Source organism: Zootoca vivipara, chromosome 5 (genome assembly GCF_963506605.1).
Source record: "Zootoca vivipara chromosome 5, rZooViv1.1, whole genome shotgun sequence".
In the NCBI taxonomy this organism is placed as follows: domain Eukaryota; kingdom Metazoa; phylum Chordata; class Lepidosauria; order Squamata; family Lacertidae; genus Zootoca; species Zootoca vivipara.
This window is the reverse complement of record NC_083280.1, coordinates 76,580,544-76,605,557: the sequence shown is the minus strand read 5'-3', so window position 1 is coordinate 76,605,557 and position 25,014 is coordinate 76,580,544. Positions and strand designations below refer to the sequence as shown.

Below are 25,014 nucleotides of genomic sequence, written 5' to 3'. Positions count from 1 at the left end.
CATTTCTAGTTGTTGGGGTCTTGGCTGACCATAATTGGGGGACCCCCCCAATCATTAGATCACAATGGTCAATCCATCTCCTTTAAGTAGGCAGGGTCATCATTAGGTCACAATGGCCAGTTCTTCTCCTTCAAGTAGGCCTCATCATCATTAGCTCACAATGCACAACTTGTCTCCTTCAGGTAGACAGTGTCATCATTAATGGTCATCAGTAGGTAACAGTGGCTAGCTTTGTTCTAAGAAGGAAGCATCAGCAATCAGGCACATTAGTCTCTCTCTGCCTCACTGAAGCTGGCAGAAGCACAATGACCCCTCATTTCTCTCCGAGGCAGTCAGAAGTCTTTGGGAAACAGCAGCTCTTACTTTCTTCTGTACTCCACCACATTAGTATTTCATGTCTAAAACGAAGAATCACAGGTAATGCTGTTCCTGTTGTCTTTTCAGCACCTATTGAAGACCTTCCTAGTCCAACAAGTCTTTTTAAGTGGAGATTTTTATCCCATGCTGTATCAGTATGGGATTTGAAATTATTTTTACCTATGAAAGTTGTTATAACTCTTTTTTATATATGAAATAGTGTAATTCTGGTTATCACTGACATGGGAAGCGATTTGTTATTGGAATTAAATATATAAGAGAGAGAGAGAGAGAGAGAGAGAGAGAGAGAGAGAGAGAGAGAGAGAGAGAGAGAGAGATTGCCACCACATGCACATAACCTCAGTGGCTGGTGCAGAGAGGGTTGGAAGAATGTACACAGGAGACTGGTATTGGGCTGAATTAGGCCATAACTTTGATTACAGGAAAGAGTAAGTTTGGTTAAGGCATTGGGCATGTATCCAGCATCAGGCAGCTTGCCTGCTACCTAATAGGAACCCAGTGAGGTTGACTCTGTGCTGGGGAGTCACCCCTGACATGGATTGGGTGCAACGACCCTGCACAGGCCACCATTGGGAGAGGTATATTGGCCCATCGGTCCCTCTGTGGAATCCCAGACAGATTCACTCCTCCTGAACCCCTCTAATGGGGTAACCCCACAACTAAGGATCCAGCCCAATGCCTTATCCACTATGAGGTAGGCGAAAACCTGCAAACTGGCCAATTTGCTTGCAGGAAAAGAATCCTCACTGATCCCAAATACCAAGTAAACCATAGTAAGGTGCACATGCCAAGTTGCCAGCTCCCCTGCTAGGTGGACCTTTAATAGTCTGGATGGGTGGAAAATCCTGCAACTGTCCGCAAACAGGGAGAGCTGCACTTGACTGCTGTCTTAAATATGCCCCTACTTTGATTGGCCTAGCGGCCAAGGAATGGAAGGTCCGGCACAGTCAAAGTTGGGTAGCACCAGGTGGCCAACCTCTCTCCGGTCACACAGGATGATGATGGCCTCCCTGGACCATCCACAGCCTTGCCATATTGTCAAAATGAGTGGAGTTGGGATGGGATGTGATTTGGGAAACAAATGTTGGAAGGAACAATCTGCCAGGCACTTTGCGCCCAGAATCAGTGGCAGACAGGATCTCTAAGCAACCTTCCCTTATATTAATAGCTTTCACCATGTCCTCTTCTCAGCGCTCCTGAATATGATTGCCAAGTTGTGGCACCCTTGAACAAAACCCAGTGGCAGAGTTTGTCACGAGGTGTCACGGTGCTGTCTGGTTGTTTGCAATGTCAACTGGCCAGCAGGAATATCAGGCATCAGGATCAGGCATCACCACACCAGTGTGGTGTAGTGGTTAAGACTCGTAATCTGGGGAACCAGGTTCGTGTCTCTGCTCCTCCACATGCAGCTGCTGGGTGACCTTGGGCTAGTCACACTTCTCTGAAGTCTTTCAGCCCCACTCACCTCACAGGGTGTTTGTTGTGGGGGAGGAAGGGAAAGGAGAATGTTAGCCGCTTTGTGACTCCTTTGGGTAGTGATAAAGCGGGATATCAAATCCAAATCCAAACTCTTTTTCCTACCACCTCTGGCTTCAATTGCTATGTTGTTTTTTTTGTCCCAGCATTATGGCAGCCAATGTAAGACAATGCGGATGCTGAGGTTTGTTTGTTTTTATTTTCGTGAATGTGCTGGAAAGGAAATTAACTGATGACTGCTACAGAATGCAGTTTTAAGATTTGTAAGTCATAAGTGCTTAAGGGTGATCAGGGCTGGCCCAGGACATTTTTCTGCTAGAGGCAAAACAGAAAATGCCACTCCCGCCTCTGCTACATGCCTGCATGCCAAAGAACACCCACTGTACAGCTTTTGGTATGCTCACACTGCGTGGTGGCATGCATGCAGTGGAGAAGGTGGCGGCGGCAAGTGACATGTTCCTCGGAGACTGGATCTGCTGTCCCACCAAGCTTTCTGGAGCCTGCTGCCCTGAGGTGACTGTCTCCACCTTGCCTCATGTGTGGGCCAGCCCTGAAGGTGATCAGAGGATCCAGAATTTGTGTACTGTTAAAAATGAAGAAGAAAAAAAGTTACTTCCACACTTAGGTAATAAGCTTATAGCTATATCTGAGTTCACCGAACAGTGCCTCTCCTCTCATTACATTAAGACAAGGATCTGACCAAGTCCGTGGCTTTTTTTTTAAAAAAAAAAATAGGTAACAGCTTTATTGATTTACATAATGGGAGTCATAACTTGTAATCCGCTTTTTCTCAACGTGGGAGGAGTTTCCACCTTTGTTATCTTTGAAACATGTGTGCCATTTACTGCGGCAGGTCATTAGGTTAGATGGACTTTCCAACTTTGTGATGCTGTTCTGTGCGACCATAGTTTTAAGTTTTGAAATTATTCAGCTTGCTTAATTTATCAGGTTGGTACAATGTTCCACGTGGTTAATATCCCTAATGGCGCCTTTGCTACCACTGCACCATGGCGCTTGGACGGCTATTACGACCCAGCGCCTTTAGCTTTTCAGAGGGCTCAACCCACTCCAATACTCTGCTTGGGGAGGCCGCACCTTGCCGCCACTCTGCTCAAGAAGCCGATGATCCTCTCTCTGGTTCTTCTCCTCTGACGATGTCCCTCAACGCTCTCGGGCTGACTACGCTGCAGGTGGCAGTGCCGGCCCCTCTTTTGTTCTTCATGAGCGGACCTGAGTGAATCCTGCTCCAACTTGGTCTGCTCCGGTTGCCCCGCCCCCAGGCTGCTACAGATAGGTCAACATTTGAATCTGGGTTTGGTGGGAACCCAGCAGGCCCCGCAACGCCCAGGGGAGCGGAGCAACGGTTGGCAAGATGGCATGGCTGCAGGAGAATGGGGAAGCCACGCACCGGGCCACAAATGTCGCCTACTGCCGAACTGGGTGAACAGCCATTAACATCTTAGCATGCATGATTAAACAGAGTATGCATTATAGTCCAGATTTGTGATGTCTGGTGCCTGTTTCAGATGCTTAAAACCAACACTGATTCAAGTAGAACCAGAAAAGCAAAAATGGCCTGAGATGAATGTGCATAATTATGGGAACAGAACTCCTAGGCAACCATTTTGATAAAGAGACAAACAATTTGATATAGACTAAACACGAACAAAAATGATCTATAGGAACGAATGTTTTGAAATAATACAGGCGACCAATGTTCTTGTGCAACCCATTTAAAGCTCTGTAATTATGATCATAAAATTGTTTGGATAATAGAACATTTCGTTCTTCTGCTCATAGCCTTTTTTGTGTTTTCACGCATCTTTCTCATCTAACTCCTGTTTGTAGTATTTTATGCAAAGATTACAAATGTATTATTTATTCTTCATATTTGTTGTGTCATTTCCATTTGCAGTTGGCAACATGGGACTCTGAGAAGGGGATGAACGGCAGTCTGCAGGAACGGCGCTTGGGCAGTGACTTGCAAGGATTAACACTGAAAGTGGTGACTGTCTTGGTATGACCATATTTGAGTTGAGGAAGCAAAATGCTCAAAAATGTTACTTGCTAGTCTCTCTCTCTCTCTCTCTCTCTCTCTCTCTCTCTCTCTCTCTCTCTCTCTCTCTCTCTCTCTCTCTCTCTCTCTCTCTCTCCCTCTCTCCCTCTCTCCCTCTCTCCCTCTCTCCCTCTCTCCCTCTCTCCCTCTCTCCCTCTCTCTCCCTCTCTCCCTCTCTCTCCCTCTCTCCCTCTCTCTCCCTCTCTCTCCCTCTCTCTCCCTCTCCCTCCCTTCCTTCCCCATCTTTTATTCCCCCCCCACACACTTTAAAGGTTTTGTTCAGTTCTCTTGTCACCTGCAGCACATGAATGCTGCATTATGCATGGTATTGCCTAATCAGGAAAACAGCCATAAAAATTTCCATTTTTGCAGATTCTCCACTGCATGTGAAACTTGAGTTTATGAATGTTGTGTCAAGGTATCAAAATATTACTTATGTATTGCCTTTTTATGCCGCCTTTCTGCCAAGGCACCCAAGTTGATCTGCAATTTAAAATACTTTTTTAAAAAAGAGCAGGCCATTGGCGATCAATTCATGAACACAGGAAACAGTTGGGACCACAGGTCCATCTAGCTCGGGCATCCCCAAACTTCGGCCCTCCAGATGTTTTGGACTACAATTCCCATCTTCCCCGACCACTGGTCCTGTTAGCTATGGATCATGGGAGTTGCAGGCCAAAACATCTGGAGGGCCGCAGTTTGGGGATGCCTGATCTAGCTCATAATTTTTTGTGGTCTTCCATATTCCACTGCAGTACAGTATGGTACTTATGTAACACTTAGAGCTAATAAATATATACTACTAGGGTGGCCCCCCTGCTCACTTTGCTTGTCATGCTTGCTCTCCCTGCCTCAATTTTAAATTGCCCAGAGTTTCCCTCTCTCCGTTTAAGGTGGGAGAACTGGAGATTCAATATTCCCTCTCCTCTTAGCCCAACTCCACATCCCAAAACCTTTCCATTCCACCCCAGCTTCATCTCTGTCCACCTTACCTCCTTCTTTCAAAGTGGGGGGGGGAAGAGGGGGGTGGACTATTTCTGTCCTCTACCTCCTTTGTCATGTAGGGCAGAGTAGGAGTTGAGATTCCTGTTAACCCTCAAGCGTCTCCCCACATAACTTTCCCATGTTTACCTCAAGTTACCTCCCCTTTTTTGTGCTTGTGTGGGGAAGCCCTTCCACCACACTTTCAAGGCTAGGATCAAACCAATCTCCCTCCCCATACTCTAAACTCCCTCAGCAGACCTAAATCCTTCTCCCCCTCACCCAAGTTTCCACTCTTAATTTAAAGCAGGGGTAGGCCCCTTCATTCTTTTCAGTAAGCGGTTTCATACCAGGCAGTATGCTTGAGGAGTGGATGAAATAACATGGACATGAGGAAGTTGCCTGAACAAACTTACTTCAGCATTACCCTCATCTGGCTTCTCCTGTTTTTTTTCTACTGCTTTGGGAGTCCAAGGTGGGATGGTCATCATTCCTTCATCTGGTAACTTAGCAACAGTGCTTAAGCTTCCTTAGCAAAGGTGCTGCCTGCCGAGTGGCAACATCTTAGAGTTGTCTCCATGCTTTGTTTTATAACTTCCTTTAGAAATGTCCGTTGACAATGATAATTAGGTGTTTTTGTTTTTTGTAAAAGGTGTGGGATTCCACACGCACACTAAAATGTTGCAGGATGCTATCTGACTTATGGCTCAGATTTTGAACTTCTAAAAAAGAAAGGCTGATTTCCTAACCTACTGCAGCTCTGGAAAAAGAAAAAAAGAAACCTACAATGTACTTGCAAAAACAGCACCTAGCTTAGAAGTTGTTTGCTGCGTTGAACATTGTGACCTCAATATGTTGTTTTCTTTCTGTATCAAAAGTGTATGGGCATGCCAATTGCTTATCTGTGATGTCAAATCCAAGTTGAAAGGAAACTCTAGTCTGCAATATGATGTATGCAAGCCCCCTCCACCTCTCAGCTTCAATTCTTTGCCCCCCTTTTGCTTTTGCTATTCTCTAAGATCTCAGTGCATTAGAGCAACTTTGAATGCTTCAGTGAGATCTTCAGGACACTCCCCCTGCAATCTGTTATTTGCTTTCTCCCCTCCAGCTGTTAAGGGTCATGATCAGATCTCCTGTCTGTCCAGGAGGTGAGCTGTTCTACCCCGAGAAGATGTCAGCAGCACTTTGCATAGATAGCCAAGAGCAACGGCAGTAAAATCAGTTGGGCTGGCATCCCCCTGGCAAGGGAGCGTGTAGTCTATGTCATATTGAAACCATCACCCTACAGGAGCCCCTGTCGTCTTGTGGTTTCCAAAGTGCAGTTCATTAACTCTAAAAGTACCTCGGGGGGACAACCACTCTAAGATTTATTTTGGGGTTGGTTTAAAATTATGAATAACGGAAGAACGAGTAACAGATTTCTCACTTTTATCCTGGAAGTCTCTCCTCGCCCCCCGCCCCCTTGGAAAGTCAATCCAATAAATGTGAGGCTAAAGTGCTGGAGGCTTGGCAACATCACCATTCTGGGTGCCATTGATACTGTGAGCTATATTATCTTTGATTAATCATCTTTAAATTCCCATTGAAGCATCAGCTTAAACCTTGCTTTGTTCTCAGGAAGAACCTTTTGTTATGGTGGCTGAGAATATACTTGGACAACCCAAGCGCTATAAAGGCTTCTCCATTGATGTTCTGGATGCCCTTTCGAAGAATCTGGGCTTCAAGTATGAGATATATCAATCTCCAGACGGCAGATATGGGCAACAGCTCCATAACAGCTCGTGGAATGGCATGATTGGAGAACTAATTAACAAGGTATGTAAGGGCAGAAAGACTATATATTCTGTGAACTGCCTTGAGACCTCCAGGTATAGGGCAGTATATTAATAATAATAATAATATTAATAATAATAATAATTGGAGAACAAACTCAACAAGGCAATCCTATACCTGCTTAATCCCTTATACCTGCTTAATGAGACTTACTCCCAGGTAAATGGGTATAGAATTTGACCTAAATTGAGGATATGTAACGTCAACTATATGGAGCCACTTTGCCTGCCTCAAAATATTGCCAGTGTAATAATTACTGCAATAAAGGGACTGATATTTGGAATATTGCCTTTCTAACATCAAAATGTACATACTTGGGATGTGCCAGAAATCCTTGGAAGATTTCATTAGCCTTATTGAAACAATATCAGCTTATTTTGAATATCTCATATATTTTACCTAAAGAGAAACTTCCTATCTTTCACTTTAGCTTATAAGTGAAATCCTAGGAATCTTTCCCCATGAAACTTTGCTAGATTTATCAACAAACTTTTTTTTTGTTTCCCCTTGAAATTCTGCAAATGTTTCATCTGAGGAGGAACTTGTAATTGCATTTGCATTTACGTTTAGAGGAGAAATCCAGTGGCCACTCTAAAACAGATAACTTTGTGAAATGGCTAAAGGATGGAACTTAAAAATAGGGGTGTACATTATATGCACACAACATCAGTCTATGAAGTCCCCTTACATGCTTTATGGCATCTTTTCTGCTATTGCTTTCTTACTAAAAGCCACTCCACCTTGATTTCCAAGTGGGCTAGATGCATGCTTTTTATAGTAATGCTATTTTATAATGAACAGTTGAGTGGCTTCCCAAAGAGCAAGTTATAGTTTTGCCTTAAAAAGAGAGAGAGAGAGACTTTTAAAATGTAGAAAATGGAAAACACATCTCAAAGTGATTGAGTCGCAACTGATTCGGGGGCACTTGTGTTCACTTGGATTAAGTGAATGCTGCTTAAAGCAAAGCAGAACAGATTTCACCATTTAATCCTTAGGAGCACAGATGCTGGAATATATTTTGTAGGAAACATCACTTCCTTTCTGACCGAGGATGAACATTGTCATAGCGATAGAATGAAATCTTAGGCATTTATATTCAATGGTGTGGCCCTTTCCAAATACTTTTGCTCTATTGCATTATACTGTATGGATTGTTACCTAGCATTTCTGCTCGGAGAAAGTTTAAGATGCAAATGAAAGCAAAACATAACATCAAAAAACTGTTATGGCTATAATGCTGTACAGGAATATTCTTAATCTTCGCATTGTTTCAAAGCATCTCAGTAGTGGCGCCTGCCCTGTGGAACGCCCTTCCATCAGATGTCAAGGAAATGAACAACTATCTGACTTTTAAGAGATAGGCAGCCCTGTTTAGGGAAGTTTTTAATGTTTGAAGTTTTATTCTGTTTTTAATGTTCTGTTGAAAGCCACCCAGAGTGGCTGGGGAAACCCAGCCAGATGGGCGGAGTAGAAATTATTTATCTATCATCATCATCATCATCATCATCATCATCATCATCCTGGATATTCATGTCACCCTCGATCTTTATCTTTGTTGCTTTGAAATATCTTTATCTTTGTTGCTTTGAAATCAGTCCACTTCAGGAGCATTTCAGGATAGGCTATTTTGCACATGTGAAAAAAGCTACACATGATCAGGGCTGAGTATGCAAAACTCCACCTCCAGGTTGTAGAGCAGCCTTTCTTAACCCTCGATAAGGGTTTCCCAGACTTGGGCCTCCTACAGTTTTTGGACTATAGTTCCCATCATCCCTGACCACTGATCCTGCTAGCTAGGGATGATGGGAGTTGTAGTCCAACAACATCTGGGAACCCAAGATTGAGAAAGGCTGTTGTATAGGGAGAAGCTGTGTAGTGTAGGCCTCAGAGAAGCTCCCTGCTTTAGTCCTTCACCTTCCACAAGTGGGAGTGGGAACGGGTATAGAGCTCATATGGACATCTCACACATAGGCAGAATGCCTGGGCAGGAGTATAGGACTCCTCTTTTGATCTGTCCATTTCCTGCTAAGTGTTAAAGAGACACCATCAGCATGTTACTATTCACAGCAAAATCATTTTAGGAATGCAAACTTCTCCTCCACCTTGTTTCCAATTGTTCATTTCCATTCCCCGTTGCAGCACAATTGCTGCATTGATGTAGAGTACAGTGCGTACAAAACCTAGTTAGCACATAAGATTAATAGTTCATACAGTGAGTTGTATACAGTAATAAGCAACCACCAGCACCCTGTGCTTTCTTCCTCATAATGGTTCAGTGAAATGTTTTGCACATCTAAAGTGGTTTTGGAATTGCGTTTTTCAAAGAGCAGCCCCACATATGCCGCAGATGGGAAGGTGCTGTGGACAAGGAGGGGACTTTCCAAAGGAGCTTTGTTATGACATGGGCTGACCTACCGTTCCACTTGAAACAGTCAATAGTCGCAGTTCCACTCAGCACATCCAAACCTTTTGAATCCCAGACCTTGGGTATTGAAATTTATTTGAATGGATAAGGGTCCTGCAATTATAGTTCATTTGCATGCGCAACAAAATCATGTCGTGCATTCTCCCCCCTCCCCCGCCCCGGACTTTACCATTTAGTCTGAATGTTCTTCACAATACCCTCTCCCCTACACAGAAAAGTAGCATGCAAGAGAGAAAGGCTCCCAGTGGTATGCTGGTTTTCTTTCTTTCTTTCTTTCTTTCTTTCTTTCTTTCTTTCTTTCTTTCTTTCTTTCTTTCTTTCTTTCTTTCTTTCTTTCTTTCTTTCTTTAACGGTAGAACATTGAAACCTTCATGGCATCACCTGCAGCCTAAGAGGGAAACAGGAGAATATCCACCCAAAGTTAATTACCTCACTGCATAGCATCCTTCCCCAACCAGAATCTGTGTCCACACCAGTGATAATGTCACCAGCCCTCCTTCATTCTGAATAATAATAATAATAATAATAATAATAATAATAATAATATAATAAATATATAATTTCTAATTTATTATTTATACCCCGCCCATCTGGCTGAGTCTCCCCAGCCACTCTGGGCGGCTCCCAACTGAATATTAATACAGCATTAAATATTAAAAGCTTACCTAAAGAGGGCTGCCTTCAGATGTCTTTTAAAAATAGGATAGCTGCTTACTTCCTTGACATCTGTTGGAAGGGCGTTCCACAGGGTGGGTGCCACTACCGAGAAGGCCCTCTGTCTGGTTCCCTGTAACCTCACTTCTCGCAATGAGGGAACCGCCAGAAGGCCCTCGGTGCTGGATCTCAGTGTCCAGGCTGTACGGTGGGGGTGGAGACGCTCCTTCAGGTATACAGGACCAAGGCCGTTTAGGGCTTTAAAGGTCAACACCAACACTTTGAATTGTGCTCGGAAAATATGCAGAGGCCAGTGCCAGTCCAATATGTTTTGTTGCCTAAAGCGGAACTCAGATAGCATCCCCTCCTGGCTTTAAAAAGCCTTACAGCACCATTTAGACACTAATTCCCAGCTTCATCTATTCCCAACTCCGTGGTGCTTCCCCACACCAATCACTTCACCCTGCAGCACGGCAGGGCTAGATAGGAAATTTTTTATTTTATTTTATTTTTTGCAAATAGCCAGAGTGGATTACTGCATCTAGTCCTGGACTTTGGTGGAGTGGGGCTTGTTTATTCCCCTCTCCGCCATAACTTTTTCGGAGCAGAACCTAGCAGTTTTTCTCCCTCCTTCCCACCTCTCCTTTACTGCTGAATGGCAAACAGTTCCACTGGGACAGGAAAGGCTCTGACCATTGTTTCTGTTCCCTTTGCAGAGAGCTGACTTGGCCATCTCCGCCATCACTATCACACCGGAACGGGAGAGTGTTGTTGACTTCAGCAAGCGCTATATGGATTATTCTGTAGGAATCCTGATCAAGAAACCAGAAGAGAAGATCAACATCTTTTCTCTCTTTGCCCCCTTTGATTTTGCGGTGTGGGCTTGCATTGCTGCGGCCGTCCCTGTTGTTGGCGTCCTGATATTTGTGCTGAACCGAATCCAAGCAGTAAGAGCCCAGAACTCTTCCCAGTCCCCTGCTTCTGCTTCCTCCACACTTCACAGTGCCATTTGGATTGTATACGGGGCCTTTGTTCAGCAAGGTACTTGTTCAAGTATTTTTCTGTCTGACAAAAACAAAACAAAAAAGCACACAGTACTGATGGCTATTCACTACTTTTTAGTCTCAGCACATAAGGGTAGGCCATGGACTAACCATTCACAAATAACTGCTTGAAGGGTACATTACAGAACTTGTTCTGCTACTCTCATGGTTAAACATTCCTTTATAGTTGAATATTCCCCCCTGGCCTTAAACACTAGTTATCTCAGGGATTGGGATGCAGACTATTAAACTCCCTAAAATGCACATTTTTGGCATGGAGTGTGGCTTCCACCCCCCATGGCCATGTATTCAAATATACAACCTTCAACCTGTAGTGTAAAACTTGATCTACACAAGCAGACAGATCACATGGTAAATATCACAATTGTGTAAATGTGTGTTTCTTTCTTTCTTTTTTGTACATCATTTTTTATGATGATGCTCATGAAAATACCAAAGTTGTTGGCTTAGAATGCTAACAGATAACTACCAGACACGAGTTATAGACCAGCATTAGCCTTTGTAAATAAGTTCCCAAGAGCTCACTCGTTTTCTTCTATTTCAGGTGGGGAATCTGCAGTCAATTCCATGGCGTTGCGGATTGTGATGGGTAGCTGGTGGCTCTTCACTCTTATTGTGTGTTCATCCTACACAGCGAACCTAGCGGCGTTTCTCACTGTGAACAGAATGGACAATCCTATCAGGTAAAAGCTTTTCCCTATTACATAGCCGAGAAACCTGAACATTTAAGTTGTTGTTGTTGTTATTTATACCCCGCCCATCTGGCTGGGTTTCCCCAGCCACTTTGGACGGCTTCCAACAAAATATTAAAATACAATAGTCCTTCAGATATTAAAAGCTTCCCTAAACAGGGCTGCCTTCAGATGTCTCCTAAAAGTCTGTCAGTTGTTTATTTCCTTGACATCTGATGGGAGGGTGTTCCACAGGGAGGGTGCCACTACTGAGAAGGCCCTCTGCCTGGATCCCTGTAACCTCACTTCTTGCAGGGAGGCAACCGCCAGAAGGCCCTCGGCGTTGGACCTCAGTGTCCAGACAGAACGATGGGGGTGGAGACGCTCCTTCAGGTATACTGGACCGAGACCATTTAGGGCTTTATAGGTCAGCACCAACACTTTGAAATGTGCTCAGAAATGTACTGGGAGCCAATGTAGGTCTTTCAAGACTGGCTGCCGCTCCCAGTCACCAGTCTAGCTGCCACATTATGGATTAGTTGTAGTTTCCGGGTCACCTTCAAAGGTAGCCCCACATAGAGCGCATTGCAGTAGTTCAAGCGGGAGATAACTAGAGCATGCACCACTCTGGCGAGACACGTGTGCGGGTAGGTAGGGTCTCAGCCTGTGTACCAGATGGAGCTGGTAGACAGCCTCCCTGGACACAGAATTACTGTAACCTGCGCCTCCATGGACAGCTGTGAGTCCAGAATGGCTCCTAGGCTGCGCACCTGGTCCTTCAGGGGCACAGTTACCCCATTCAGGACCAGGGAGTCCTCCACACCTTCCCGCCTCCTGTCCCCCCCCCCAAAAAAAAAACAGTACTTCTGTCTTGTCAGGATTCAACCTCAATCTGTAAACATGAAGAAGGGTATATTGGGCAGGAAGGAAGGCATTTGAAAAGGTTTGGGGACAGAAAGTTGCAGCTAGTGAGAAACACCCACTTGGAATGAAAAAGCCTCCCCCGCCTAACTTTGTTTTGCCATCGCTTATCAGAAACTAATTCAAAATTTCCTCTGAAACTGTGAATGCTGGGAAACTGCAGTGCTATTATTTATTGAAAAGTGTTAATTCTGCTTGAGAGGCAGGCTCTAGGATCTGCCATATGGCTACAGCTGCACAGGCTCATGAAGCAAAAACCATAGAACATCTGGCCTTAATGTTTGCGGGATGTATTTGTGTAACCTCAGTTGTATGTGTCATTTCATATAGTTATGCGCCGAAAATTGCACGTGCGTAAGGGAACACGCTTCCACAGTGTGGTTGCACTGAGAGCAGCAGAGGTCTTGGAAGCAGTAGAGTGGAAGATAGTACACATCATATATCAGCATGGTAAATCTCCCTGGCTTATAAAAGTACTTCATAGTTTTACCCTTAGTAGTGCATTTAGCCTTTTTACCTTTCTCTGTGTCAGTGATTAAAACTTCCAGCCATTCATCCTGAGGTGCAATTGCATCCAGCTGTCAACAAAATTGGCAAGAGCCAGCTTCCAGCTGATTCGTTACAGTCAGTGATAATGTACAAAGGAGACAGCAAGACAATTTCATCTGAAGACACCTGCTTAAATATATATATGTAATTTTCTCCCCACATTTCTTTTTGGAAACATTAATTGATTCTTCCATCTCAACTTAACACTAAAGAACTATTGCAGGCCTCAGTCTTTTCCAGACCCTCCAAGTGTCCCTATTTCCCAGGTACAGTCTCAGATTTACAAAAGCCGTACTGGTTTCTGATTTGATCTTGGAATGTCCCACTTTTCCTTAGAATGCCCCTATTTTCATCTGAGAAATGTTGGGGTGTACGGTAGGAAGCCTCTATTTTCATTGGATAAATGTTGGAAGGTATGGAGTTATGTGACCCATGAGCCAAGGAGGTGAGAACTATACAAGCTTTAGAAGACATCTGAAGGTAGCCCAGTAGGGAAGTTTTTAAATGTTTAGTAATTTATTATGTTTTATATATATATATATATGTTGAAGCCATCCAGAGTGGCTGGGGCAACCCAGTGAGATGGGCAGGGTTCAAATAATAAAATTATTATGATTATTCTGGAATAGGACGTCCCTATTTTCATTTGAGAAATGTTGGAGGGTATGCCTTTCCCTGTTGCTGGAGTAGATTAGCTCAGTTCTAAAAAAAAAGCTGAAAGTGTCTTTTGTTTCTCTGAGAACCTTACAGCTCAGCAGAAGAACTTGTGCTTGAGTGCTGCTATATTCTCCATTTGAAATTCCTTACCTGTTAAAATTTTCCATGGAACACTTTTCTCCACTGTTACCTCCAAACAGAGAATACCCCATGACTGCATTCCTTCCATGATTGACTGTATGGCTTAGCCTTTCAGCTGTATCTCTGTTTTCTATGAGTTCCCCCCACTTGAGCTCAGTGATAAACTCTTTACTTCCCCAGGAGCCATGACCTGCCATCCCGCAACATGTCTTGAAAGGACTACCCGTGACAATATTCTTTTGGTTCAAATTAGGCCACAACTTTATTGATTCCAGATGGATGTGGTTTTGGCATAGACATTGGGTATATGTCTATGCCAGCATGGTGTAGAGAGCCAGTGTGGTGTAGTGGTTAAGAGCGGTGGACTCGTAATCTGGCGAGCCAGGTTTGATTCCCTGCTCCCCCACATGCAGCTGCTGGGTGACCTGAAGTCTCTCATCCTCACTCACTTCACAGAGTGTTTGTTGTGGAAGAGGAAGGGAAAGGAGATTGTTAGCCGCTGTGAGACTCCATAGGGTAGTGATAAAGCGGGATATCAAATCCAAACTCCTCCTCTTGTTGTTGTTTCAACCAGCCCACCTGCTGGTTGATTCTCCAAGGGGCTGAACCAGTGGTGAGGAAGTCCTATGACATATGTCAAATATGTGCTTCTCCACACAGATCACTACTGAGGACAGCTGTGGCCCTATATCCAGACAGGAGCACCTCCTCTAGGATCCCTTTAATGGGTTACTCAATTCCCTTGGAGGGACTTACAACCTTCCCTCCAACCATGACCAGGTCTCTTACCCAATGGCTTACCCACCAAAGTTGTTACAATTGCTATGAGGTAGGCAAAACCCCCAGGTTGGCCAACTGACCAAAAAGACAAACACCTCCCTAGCCCCTAAAATGGCAACCAATCATAATCCACAGCAAGGTCAGGAAACAAATGCTACCCCCAAGAATGGTAGAAGCTGGCCCAACTGTAGGGAGATTAGGGAGGGAGGGAGATTCAGTGAAACTCTTTATATACTCCAGGAGCAGACCTGAGTGAAGACTACAGGGGACCCAGTCAGGCCTGCTTGCCGAGCATGCCCGTCCCTTGTTCTGGCTGCTGTTGCCCCATTTGCAACCAATTCAAATGCTTCCCAGCCAACAGGAAAGGTTTTTTACATCTCCTTTCTGCTGGGGACCCAGCCAAAGCGTCTGTGGAGGCAGCAGGATGCACCATGCTGCAATGCCACGGTACCCTTGGCAGTATGCAATATACTAGCAAAGCTTCTGCATGGAATGGGGTGTGCGGAGGGAGAAGTGTTCCATTAGATGGTTTAGGCAACCACTCTCTCCCAACTCCTCAACAATTTTCAGTGGGGTGATGGTTTTTTTAAAAAAGGACCCCTGGACGATTAAGTTAAGTCAAAGACAGCTTTCTGGGTCATGTAGCCAGCATGACTAAACTGCTTCTGGTGCAACAGAACACCATGACAGAAGCCAGAGTGCACAGAAACACTTTACCTTCCCGCTGCAGTGGTACCTATTTATCTACTTGCACTGGTATGCTTTTGAACTGTTAGGTTGGCAGGAGCTGGGGCAGAGCAACGGGAGCTCACCCCATCACATGGATTCGAACCGCCAACCTTCCAGTTGTCAAGCCCAAGACAAAACAAAACAAAAAACATCCCAGGTTCAATTCATGTAGGTTTGGGAAAGATGTCTGTCTGAATTTGTGGAAGCTTCATATAGACACTACTGAGCTAGATGAACCAACAGTCTTGACACTGAATAAGGCAGCTTCCTTTGTGCCTAGCAAACCTCTAGCACGTTTTATCTGGAAGGAGTTTTCTGGCATTCATTTCTGTGAGGTATTTTGAAACATTACTTGATTATTGCCATTTGGATGCCAAAATCTCATCTGATTCATCCAGTGCCAGGCCTAGAGTCCTGCTGTGTGTTTCTTCTGCTAATGCATATTGCTTTTGCTTTTTTGAATGGATTTCCAGTTCCCCAAGCATTATAATAACACATAGTACAGAGCAGCTGTTTGCTTCTTAAAGGCTTGTAAGGAACACACATCTGAATTAGGTTTCTTTTCAGAAATAGTGAGATTCAGGACATCAAATCATAGCTGCCAGTCACACCCACTCATCTGAAAACCAGTCACCTTCTGAGATTTCCTCCCAGTGTTAGTTTGCTAACCCCTCTTCCCCCATGTTACTATCCTGCCCCCTCAAAGAATGTTCAAGTGGGCTAAAATGTCCCCTTCCCACTATTACACGATTCCTCAACGGGCCTTTCCCTTTTATTCTCATCGCTACCCTATAATATAGCAATCTGAGAGAAGACCACCAAGGCAGAGAGGAAATGCAATCTGAATCTCCTCCATCTGAGTCCAGCGCTCTTCCCACCACACCACATAGGGCTGACCCAACTATGGGCATCACTTGTCCACTCTGCCTTCCCGGAGCCATGGCATCTGCTATGTACCCCAGCCCTGTGTGTGCCTGAATTTAATTAGAGATGATCTGGATTCCCATGTTGCTGCTTGCTTGCAAGGATAAGTGTGTGGTGTTTACAACTACATACATATTCTAGGGCCCAGGTTCAGGAGCACCCTTCTGGTAATAATTAAGTGCCACGCTGAAAACAAACAAAGTAGGACACATAGAAAAGTAGGCTGTCTGCAAATTCAAAGGCATTCCAAATTAAAGCCTTTGTCAGATGAGCTCTTACATTTACAGTTTTTTATGAATATTTTAGGTACGTCTTTTTAACTCTGTTCCTTGATTGCACACAAAGAGTGTAGTCTGTCTGTTTATATAATCATATCTATTGTCTGGTGATTTGGAGTGTTGTCAGTATTTGGACCTTAATTCCCAAGTTTTCATGTTTGTTTATGTCAAGGGTGAATACCTAGTCATGTAAGACCCCATTAGAATGATCTTCCCTTCTTTGTTTTCTTGAGGAGAAATAATCACGTATATCAGCATTTGCACAGGGCACCTAGCCCACAAGTGATCTTTTGTGTGTGATGCACCTTCCCGAACTCATTTCTCTGCCCACGTCAGTCTGTTTTAAAGTCTTTCAGGCAGGGAGCTGCCTCTTTAAAATTTATTGGTCAGCATCTAATAATTTAGCCCTTTAAAAATAAGATAAGATGATGTTGAACCCTTGGCTCTAAGCCTTTTGCTCTTGATTGTGATTCCCCCTTCTGCTGTCACCACTTCCTAGCATCTTCCTGTTGTTAAGGGTGGGCTGGTTCCATAGCAACAATAGGATTTCCCTACTGTCAGGATGTATAGAGGCAGCACATTTCCCAGGCAACCATACATTCTTTGTACGCAGAGGCAGATTTACAGGAGCGTGATTGGTTCGCTCACACCAGGTGCCAAGCTGAGAGGGCACCAGAACAGTGATTTAGAACGGAAGGCAAGAGAGTGGGGGCACTGAAATTTGAAAGCCCAAATTCTGCCGCTGTTGTCTGTATAATCAAAGAGGATCAGATTTGTGGCAGAAACTTGCCACCCCTTTGCCCGCTACTCAAGACATAAGAATCCACCCATCAAACAAATACATAGGTGAACCGAGCCTGATAGAAACCATACTAGAACCTTAGAGCAGGAGGAATACGAATAAATATATCTTTGAAAGAACATTCACTGAATGTTGTTTTTCATGAGATAATCTTTAAAATCCCAAATCAACTGAAATGACTTTGTAAACCCCTCCTGCATCTTCCAACCATCTGCATTTGTAAAGATTGCCCCAGTGTGGTATACATGACTTTCCAAGGGCTTTCCAGGCTTTCTAACAGAAGAGATGCCTCTGCTTATAAATTAAGCCATGCAGGCACAAAGTAAGGAAATAATCTCAAATGCCTCATAATTAAGTATCTCTAGCTTGTATTTAGGGATAGGGACACACATTCTGCAATATTGCAAACTCACATTGCCAACACATTATTTGTGATCCTTGTCAGCAACTCTGTGGCTGGATGCTTGGTAATTCCTGGAAGGCTAGTGTTAAAGGCCCATCTGCCCTATGAGTGAGCCAGCTCTGAGCAGCACTGTTTCATAGTTGAAAAAGCTTATCCGCATCTAACAGATAGTGATAGAAACAGACTAACACAGAAACAAACAGGCATAATAAATTAACAATATTGAACCTGTTTAACAAATACCAGTAATAGAAAACTGAGCCAGCAAAGTTTGTATAACTATCAAAAAGACTTTTTAAAACACATAGCCTTCATCAGTCACCTTGAAGTAGTCTAGTAATGGGGACTGACAGACCTCACTTAGGAAGCCATTCTACAGAATGAGAGACGCAACAGATAAAACGCTAGCCATGGTTGGCACAAGTCCTGCTTCCAAGGTTAAGGGATTTCCAGGAGGGCCCTAGATGATTATCAGAGATTGAACTTACAGAAGTAGGCAGATGCTCAGGCACCAAGTAACTAAGGCCTTTACAAGACCAGCACCTTGAATTGGGCCAAAAAATAATAATTGGCAGCCAATGCAAATCACATGGAACTGGTGTGACAGAATAAAATGTCTAATTTTCATTAGCATTTCAATCTGATAACGTAGGGACAGACAGGAAACCTCTTTCTGTTGCGTGCCTATCATTGACATCCTGAGAAAGAGTCAGCCATGATGGGCTTAAGTTTAGTACGAACCCCTGGAGAGATGAAAATGGTTTACCAATTTATAAAGTAAGATAGCAAATGTTCCCCAGTGTGGATGGCCTACACTATTCATAAGAAGAGCTGTACATTATAATTTCCACAGAGTGCACACTACATGTTCTAGCAATCAAATGTCTCTTTGGTATTTCTCTGCATTTCCCTGTTGCTTCCTTGAAGCATGAACTGCTCTCTCTTTCTCTTTCCGAGCTGTGGAAGCAACATCAAGGAAGCATACTTTAGAATGTGCCCTAGAACTTTTAATACCACAAGCCCTGTCAGATTCAAGAACTTCAAAGGGAGTCCTTTGTAGACTTTCTTTTCATAAGACTAATGGGATTGCCAAAGTGATACCCCAGTGACCTCTGCTTGTTCTGATTCCATAGCAAAGTTCCAGATCCACCTTCAGTTTATTAACATTTTTCAGTGCATGTGTTATCAGTGAACTGGATAATGAAAGGGGAAATAATGAACCACCAGCACTGTAGGTCATGCAAATCAGCACCATTTAATCAAAGCACTATTTTTTCAACCACTACACAACAATACTTTTATTGACTTCTATATTGCAAGTTTGTAATTTCATTTATTTATTAGATTCTCCTTGCCCCCTAACCTGGATGGAAGCACCATCTGTCTCATAGAGATGCCAACAGACTTTTCCAGAGTTGGGCCCAGGAATGAGCTACTAGGGCTCAGTAATGCTCGCCTCAAAATAAGAGATAAGAATTCAAAGCCCCAGGATTCTTCTGTAGCTTCAATTAAAAAAAAATAGAGAGGGAAAAGGCTTATTGAATAAAGAGCTTGTCAAAGAAGATATGGGGTTAGAAGCAAAAGCCCACACCCCAGTGGGAGAGTGGGCTTTTGCAACTAGTGTAATCCCCCTCCCCGAGATAGTTCTTCAAAGTAGCTCCCCAGTAAAGTAATAAAGATGGTTGATAATGACTCTGCAAGGAGGCTGCATTGAAGAGCTACCCTTGGTGAAACTGGGAGGGGGACAAAAACCCATCACTATCAAATATACTTGGGCTGCAAGGATCTCATACGGGTGGGCTTTCTCTAAGAGTAGCTCTTCAGCTGAGCGCCCTTGCAAAGCCATTGACAACCATCTCTGTTGCTTTGTTAGAGGGCTATGTTGGAGAAGTACATCTTGGAAAACAGGAATGGGGGCCAAAATTCCAACCCTGTGGAAGACTATTTTACCCCAAGGTTCCTCCGTGGGCCTTGGAGGTGGGATTTTTCATCCAGTTTTCCTGGGGTCAACTCTTCAAAGCTGCAAAGCCACACGGAAACATCAGCTTCCCCAGTGGTTCCTCAGCGAGCTGAGCTTTTTGCCAGCGCTTTGGTAAATATCTCAGCCCAATTCAAAGCCAATTTGACGTGAACTGACGGGAGCTGGCTGGCAGCTCCCAGTCTTGGCCACCATGTTTCTTTACAGCACTGCGCATGATACCGTGGTCTCTTGGGAATGTGAATGTTCAGTTTTAACTGGCCAAAAAGAAAATCTGGCCAGCTCAGTTGCTAAATATAGCCAAGTCATGGTCAACTCTTATATAAATGATTGCCTTTTAAAACAGTTAGAATAAACAAATAATTATGCGAAATGTCAAAACTAATCTGTTTCAGAAAACTCTTTAATCATGTCCTCTCAGAATCTTTACATAGCTGCCAAGTTTTCGCTTTTCTCGCGAGGAAGCCTATTCAGCATAAGGGAAAATCCCTGTAAAAAAGGGATAACTTGGCAGCTATGAATCTTTATCAAGCACTAGGTTACATGGAAGCCACTTTTAGCCCAAACAATCTCAGTGGACTTTCTGGTACTTCCGATTCCTGTGTCACTGGAGTGATTGCTCTTGTGTTTATTTCTTCCCGAAGTCTGTATTCCAGTTCCTAATGTGGCTCGCCGTTAAGTTAGAACACATGGCTAGCTGGAGAAGCAGAGGGCAGAAACTCTAGTGATGATTTCAAGCTGTGGTCCATGGACCACTAGTGGTCTGTGAGCTTCATTTGGGGAGTCCGTGGCATATCTGTGGATTTGTGTCTGAAGATGAGAGATAGCATATTCATCATGTTAAATATCCATATGACTTTTTAATTGCATTTTATTGATTCTTTAGTTTCTTACATTGTATGAACAATAAAATACAATATATAAGAAATAAAATAAGCAATTAAAATACAGTTAAAAATCATAAAGCATCTGGCCTAGTGCAATACAATTGCTTCCACAGGCAGAAAAAATCATTAAGTGGCCTGCCAAGACCATCAGCAATTTTCAGGTGGTTTGTAGGAAAGAAGAAAATGGTAACCATTGCTCTAGTGATAATCACACAACAGTTGCTGCTCCTAAATGAGGAATGTGTGACCTTCATTCCTGCAAAGGGGCCCTCACTAAGGATGGCATTGTATCAGATTCTCCCCCCCCCCTTCCCAACTTCGATCTTTGTTGCTGAAGTTTTGATAGATGTGTCTCCAAATCTGAGTAGCTGGATAAATAGATATGAAGCAGGTGGGAAGCAAATCTACATAGATAATCAAGGTAGTTTGTTACTTTCATTTTAGGCAAAAGCGTTTGTCATTTGCCAGATGTGTCTGATTCAAACAGAATGGTTTCATGCCAACTTTATGATACACTTGATTTAGGTAAAGTGGCTAAAATCTGCTGTTGGGACTGAGTTGCTCTTTATTTCAGCCTGTCGCTTTAGTTGGTTTTCTTTCCTTCTTTCTTTCTTTCCTTCTTTATTTCTTTCACTAATAATTATATTGCATATATTAAAATACTTAGTTGGTAAATGTGTTAACCCTTTAAGCTTACTCAAATTAAAAACAAAATAGCACAATGATTGTTTCAAAACGTTCACACCGCAATTAAGCTCATTTTTGTATCTTGGTTGAAAAGTGTAGCCATCTGTATAAATTGCTCTTAAGTGCCTTTTATTTTGTTCCGTTTCCTATTGGCAAACAAGATTACTCTGTAGCTTATGCTTCCACCCTCCCTCACTCCCTAGCCTAGACCTAAAGCTAATGAACAAACTGGAGCTCTTCTCTAAACTGATTTATGCATAGAGGAATGCAAACAAACACCCCACCCCACCCCACTGAAAGCTCCTTCTAAGTAATAAAGCATTCGGAGAATAAAAACTTAGAATATAAAATGCAGTCACCACTATTTCTATAAGAATGCTTTGATGGTGTTTCCTGCTTGGCAGGGGGTTGGACTGGATGGCCCTTGTGATCTCTTCCAACTCTATGATTCTATGATTCTATTAGAGCTGCGAAACTCACACTCAGGATGGGCTAATTAATTAATTAATTAATTGCAATTTCATTTATATCCACGCTTTCTTCCATGGAACTTTCAGAGGTGTACATAGGGGCCTGGGGGCAGCCTCCCATTTGGGCATTGAATTGAGGCTACTCATGTTTAACAGCTTAATCCCCTGGGATTAGTTTTTGGCACATCACAGTTTTTCAGTCCGCAGCAGCTAAGTGTCGAATGAAAACTGTTTGTTGAGATCTCACAGATGGCTCACTGTGGCAACGGGGTTAAAAAAATTATTATTATTATTATTATTCTATTATTAATGTAAGTACTCTATAGAAACAATACCGTTTGACTTTACCGCTCCTGGCGACATATCATTCAGGATGTTCAGGAAATGCATTATGTGATCTATCCATGAGAGGAAGCCCTTCGGTTTTGGGTAGTTGACAAATACAAGTTCTTAAGGGATTAGTATCAGGTTCCATTCCAGCCTTTTTTTCTGGATTGGAACTTGCCAGTCCTGTAGTATGTCACCATCAATATTGTGGGCCACATCCTCTCTAATACCCGTATTGGTTTCCTTCCAGGGCTCTGAGATGTTACTTCCGTTATTATGTTTGTTTCAGGGCTCTGCTTTGGGATTTCCTCCTCGGGTGTTCACTCAGAAGGTGGCCTCTGGGTCATTATATCAAGTTATATTTGCCTTATAGGATTCCTCAGCTAAGGCCAGTTCTTGAGCAGCAGGCTTATTGGGTAATATTTAATATTAATATTTTTGGAATCTTGTCGGAGCCCTTTACGATGAGTTGACCAATCCAGAACAGTGGAAGGGTGAGGAACGGCCTCATCCAGAATTAACTCATTCAGCTCCCCCTTACTCTCCTTTTGGAGAAAATAATGTGTGATTTTGCTCTGTCTCCTTCGGGGTTCCGGGGAGCTGATTAACCAATCTGGCATGATTCCCAGATCTTTGCAGTTCTTTCTAGTAAGTACCACAATAATTATGATTATTTGTCGGCACTTTGCAGAAATCAATTATCTCCAAATGTGGTGGCCTTGAATTTACGAGTCCAGAGTCAGTGCCATCCAGCAGAAGGGAGCATTTTGGAGACTCTCTGCAGCTGCCACCTAGGCTCGCTGGTCAACAGTTCTGATAATCAAGATGTTTCTCTTCCTTGATTTATAACTAGTATCTTGTAAACTTTGGCTCGACCTTGTGTTTGGCACTGCCTAGCAAAGTGCTCAGCCCAGCCCAGCTTCATGCAGCCTCACAGTTTAGGGGAGTTAGAACAATAAAACAATGAGATAAGACAATAAATTAAAACAACAAAACGAATCACTAAAAGGAGTTAAGAATTAAAATGGAAGAGAGGATAAAAACAAATGCTAAGGGTTGGTCATAGAGCAGAAACCTGCCTTAGAATTGGCCTTAGAGCTCAAAACCCTGCTTCAAGCATTCGGCAGCCATCTTCCTTTCCCAATATTCATTAAATTTGTATGTCACCCTATCCCCGCAGGTCTCACGGCGGTTCACAGGATAAAATAACAATATAAAATCACAAAATACATAATCAAAATATAAAAAAACCCAGGAGCAACCCAATAACCCCCGCCCAACACATTTTTAAAGGGCGAATGTCAATCAGCCAAAAGCCTGGTTAAAGAGGAAAGTTTTTGCCTGGCACCTAAACATGCATTTCCCCCAGAAAATGTAAATCCAGATTAAAAAGCATGGTAAGCACAGATTCCACAATAAACACCTATCTGCAACCACCTAAAATCTAAACCGTGCTGAGTCCTCTTCATCTCTCTCATGACTGACTCTGTATATGGCAGCATGGCTAAAACTCACCAGTCCAGTCCAGCAAAAGTCCTGAAAGGGTCCTGCAAATAGACACTTATATAGTCCATACTTTTTTCTTCAGTATCTGAGCAATATATAAAGCAGGATACAGAAATGCAACATAGTGTTTCCCCTTGGCAAGAAGTCTGCTATTACTCTGTGAGGAACATATTATTTTATTTGGCTTTGTACAACAGATTTCTGTGCTTGTCACTTAGATGGAAAGCTCCAGAACTGCTAATAGTGACTCCCGAGGCAGGAGAAACCTTGTTCAGCATGTGTGTGCAAGATTAATTAATACTAAGTCACCATGAATAAATGATAGTAAAAGCCCTTGTTTCTACTTGAAATGTTTAGTTAGTGGTTTTGTGTCACTTCTGTGTTTAACCTAATTGCATTATTTGCTTCTTTTCTTTGCAGCGTCTGTAATCCTACAATTGATTGGGTTAGGCTGGCAACTGGAGTAGGGGAAACAAGTGTTTTCTCAGCCATTTCACTCAAAATTACCTGTTTTGTGTCTAAAATATTTCAGGATGGGATGAAAAAATTGGAGGGGGGCGGGGGTAGGAAGAGAATCAATGTGGCTTCCATTTTGGTTCTTCCAGAAGCCTTGGGAAATCTTGGAAAATGCAAAGTGGCAGCCACAATTCAAAATGGCAGCCTCCTGGTTAAGCATCTAAAGAAAAACACTTCCTTTTCAGCAACTCACTATTTTGATTATTTTGCTGGATTGTGTCCATGGCACATCAAATTCATCTAGATGAAAAAGAGTACAGATCCAATCCAGATGAAAAAGAGTTAGATCCAAATACCTCCTCCTGCTGCATTCCTCTTCTCTCCTGTGAATGAAAAGGTTTCTGACATGCACAGGGGTCCCCTGTATTACATGCACAAAACATTCCCCTGACATAGGGAAGCATTCTTATCTGCACATTTCCACACGCAGCTCAAAGCCACAGGACAGTATCCATGAATATATTTACTGGATATCTTGCCTATCTGACAGTCTTGGTTTTAATCTTTCAAATACTTGTGCATATGCTAAAAATATTATGAAAATGTGCACTTAAAATTCAGTGACCATCGGTCACTCCTAATACAGCATTATTCACAAAGGAATATGTGATACACATAATAGAATTCCATTTCTCTACAGGATGGGATTTCATGCAAAATGCATTTGCTTTGCTGTGCTTCAGTTGGTCTGGTCTACATTGCTAGACTTGCTATAGCTGAAGCATCCCGCTGTAATTAACTAGATCTTTTTATGCATTTATTCTCCCCTCACAGTTGTGCTGTGTCATGTGTATGCAGCCACAAGACTTCAAAACATGTGGGACTGTTGTTGAAGTCCTATCTAGTTTGGGCTCAGGGTGGGTGCGTTTAATTGTTTTTTAATGATCCCCACTATGTTTTAGTTGTCCCTATTTTATGTGT

General features: G+C 43.1%; 1 protein-coding gene across 1 annotated transcript in view; it reads left to right on the top strand.

Moving 5' to 3' along the window:
• Positions 1–25,014, top strand: part of GRID1 (glutamate ionotropic receptor delta type subunit 1) — a 658,224-nt gene that overhangs the window by 580,931 nt on the left and 52,279 nt on the right. The window contains exons 9-12 of the mRNA XM_060275205.1: positions 3,770–3,871; positions 6,509–6,706; positions 10,520–10,844; positions 11,412–11,550. Of these exons, the coding sequence (XP_060131188.1) occupies positions 3,770–3,871; positions 6,509–6,706; positions 10,520–10,844; positions 11,412–11,550 (764 nt within the window). The remainder of the gene's footprint in view (positions 1–3,769; positions 3,872–6,508; positions 6,707–10,519; positions 10,845–11,411; positions 11,551–25,014) is intronic.